Source organism: Cyprinodon variegatus, unplaced genomic scaffold, assembly GCF_000732505.1.
Source record: "Cyprinodon variegatus isolate N-32 unplaced genomic scaffold, C_variegatus-1.0 Scaffold1543, whole genome shotgun sequence".
NCBI lineage: Eukaryota > Metazoa > Chordata > Actinopteri > Cyprinodontiformes > Cyprinodontidae > Cyprinodon > Cyprinodon variegatus.
Genome location: NW_015151996.1, coordinates 79,540 through 82,093, shown reverse-complemented (window position 1 = coordinate 82,093; position 2,554 = coordinate 79,540). Strand labels below are relative to the sequence as shown.

Below are 2,554 nucleotides of genomic sequence, written 5' to 3'. Positions count from 1 at the left end.
GAGTAGAAAATGAAGGCTAATCATGTTTTGGGTGTACTATTCCTTTAAGACTCATCTCTTTTCCTTGACTTTTGGCACAATTTGAGAGGTTTTACTTTGTTTTATTCTCTTTGTATACTAATATGTATTTTACACTTGTTTTTTTCTATTTTATAATTTTATTGTATTTTATGATTGTGTACAGCACTTTGGTCCTGTCCGGTGCATAAAGTGCTTCATAAATAAAGTTGGTATGGTATGGTTCAGTGAACAGCTGCTGCATATAGTGGGTGTTTGGGTGTTTTCCTGTTCAAAAAATGTGTTTATCTGGTCTAAAAGTTTAGGTTGTTGTTTTAATTGTCTAATGATTTTATGACGTTAACGCCAAACATGTTTTTTTTCTCTCCTTCCCTCAAAGTGACATGTCTTCCTTGGATGAGTCAAACAGTGTCCACAACCACCAGCTGGCGTTCAGTGTGGTGCAGCAGGAGCTGGGCATCCCTCCCGTCATGTCTCCAAGTGGTCAGATTGACAAGCTGTCCATCGTTCTCTACCTCACACAAATCAAAGATGCTCTTACTGCGCCACCAAAGGGTAAATATTATGCCTCTGGTATGTTATTTATTCAACAAACAGGAGACATAAAATGTATTTCGAAAGGTTATTTTAACTTATTCAGTTCAAAACGTTGAGTATTTGTATAACACAGATTGATTAAAACCAGGCTGATATAATGAGAGTATTTTGTCCTGTTTGTTATCATAAGAGCTGAAAAAACTAAATTCTCAGACAAGTAGAAACGTAAATAAGCCCAATAAATGTGTTATGCAATCACGAGGAAGAGTGTTGACTCAACAGGCAGCAAACAGTCGTTGAAATCCTCCACAATGAGGGAAAACCACAGAGGATTATTGCTCAAAAGAAAAACAAACGCCTTTTTAGAGTGCTTTCATTTTAAACGTGTATATAATCTGAAAATTGAGTGGAAGGACAAGCTTGCATGTGCACATGCATGTTGCATCATGTTTTATCTAAGAATACAAGTTTAGAAGTGATGATTCAAGTTACAACTTTGCAAACCCACAAGTACCAATTACAAATATAGAGATATAAGTCTCTAATTTATGATTGATTCATTGACTGATTAATTTAGTTGCTTTTATTGATCTCACAGTGGATAAATTGACTTGTTACATTATCTCAAATAGTCAAGAACAACAATGTGCCTGGGATAGATACAGTTTATGCAATGTGTCTACATATAGCTTTTTATTTTTTTTTTAAATATAGTAGGATTATTATACAGGGTTATTGCACAGGGTGTTTATATTGGTATTTATATACCTTAAATCCTCTAATATAGGACGGGGCCTTTTTTTCACTCAGGTACATCTTGGTCCTGGCCATTATTTGAAGGAGGCCAGATTTGGAGGCAGGCCTCTATTTGATCAAACAGACTACCAGTGGAATCAATAAAAACGAGACTTTGTGTCTCTTTGAACCTATTAAATACGAGGTTCATTTACTGAAAAAGTGCAGTTACCATAAAGGTATACAGAACATTATTCAGACATGTTCCAGCAGCTGCAATTTTTCCACATGGCTATATATATATAAAAAAGATTACACAGAATGGAATCTTGGAATAAAAAATTAAGTAAAAATCACAAATCTAGAAGTAGAAATCATGTTAAACTCCTTACTACATGTTGGCAGTAATGCAGCTGAAGGTTGTTCACTAATCACCTTTGAACAAGAAGAAAGACGAAGGAGAAGAAACAAAACCTTCACCTAAAAGTTAATCAATCAATCTTTGCTGAAATGTTGTTTTTAATGACAATGCAGCTATTTTCAACCTCTCAATGTTTTAAGCCAGTTAGTGAACATTGATTAGGTGCATTATCGCCCCCAGCTGGTAATGAGTGTTACAACTTCATCAGGGTTTACAAATTCACACTCAAAAATATGCGATTTGTGCTTATATTTTAACAAAACTGCAGCTTTACTTCTAAACTTGTATTTTAAGAGATGAAACATCTGATGTCACATGTATGTTTTAGTTGACAACAAGAAACAAACACAAATCTTTATCATTTATTGACTTACATTTATGAAATTAATGGAAGAAAAACAGTCTCAGAAATCTGCCTTTTTTGTATACTGAATTTTTTAAACTTTTTTTACAAAATTGATTTTCGTTACACTGAATTTTTATCTGGTGAAAATTCAGCTGCAAATGTTAGGACCTTTTGGTGACGTTGTGTAATCATATTGATTTAACAGGAAAAACTCATTCAGCTTCATTCAGCCAGGAACAAAGCTATGCCCAACTGTTGTGTCACATGACCAAATTAGCTCATTTCATTGGCTAGAAGCTGCTCGACTGCATTGAGTGCAGATTGCTTGAGTTCACCAAAAGGTCACACTGGAAAAACAATCTAGAAATAAGTAAAAAGTTCCTTAAATTAAGTATATTTACCCTTAATTTGAGCAGGTAAATGATATAGTTTGCCAATGGAATGAGTATTTTTTTCTCTTAAAATAAGATAATTAGATAATATGAACTTTAAATAAG

The 2,554-nt window shown here is 33.8% G+C and overlaps 1 protein-coding gene across 1 annotated transcript in view; it reads left to right on the top strand.

Moving 5' to 3' along the window:
• LOC107103849 (protein-methionine sulfoxide oxidase mical1-like) overlaps positions 1 to 2,554 on the top strand; it is a 38,809-nt gene that overhangs the window by 15,757 nt on the left and 20,498 nt on the right. Inside the window, exon 10 of the mRNA XM_015403686.1 lies at positions 396 to 573. Within this exon, the coding sequence (XP_015259172.1) occupies positions 396 to 573 (178 nt within the window). The remainder of the gene's footprint in view (positions 1 to 395; positions 574 to 2,554) is intronic.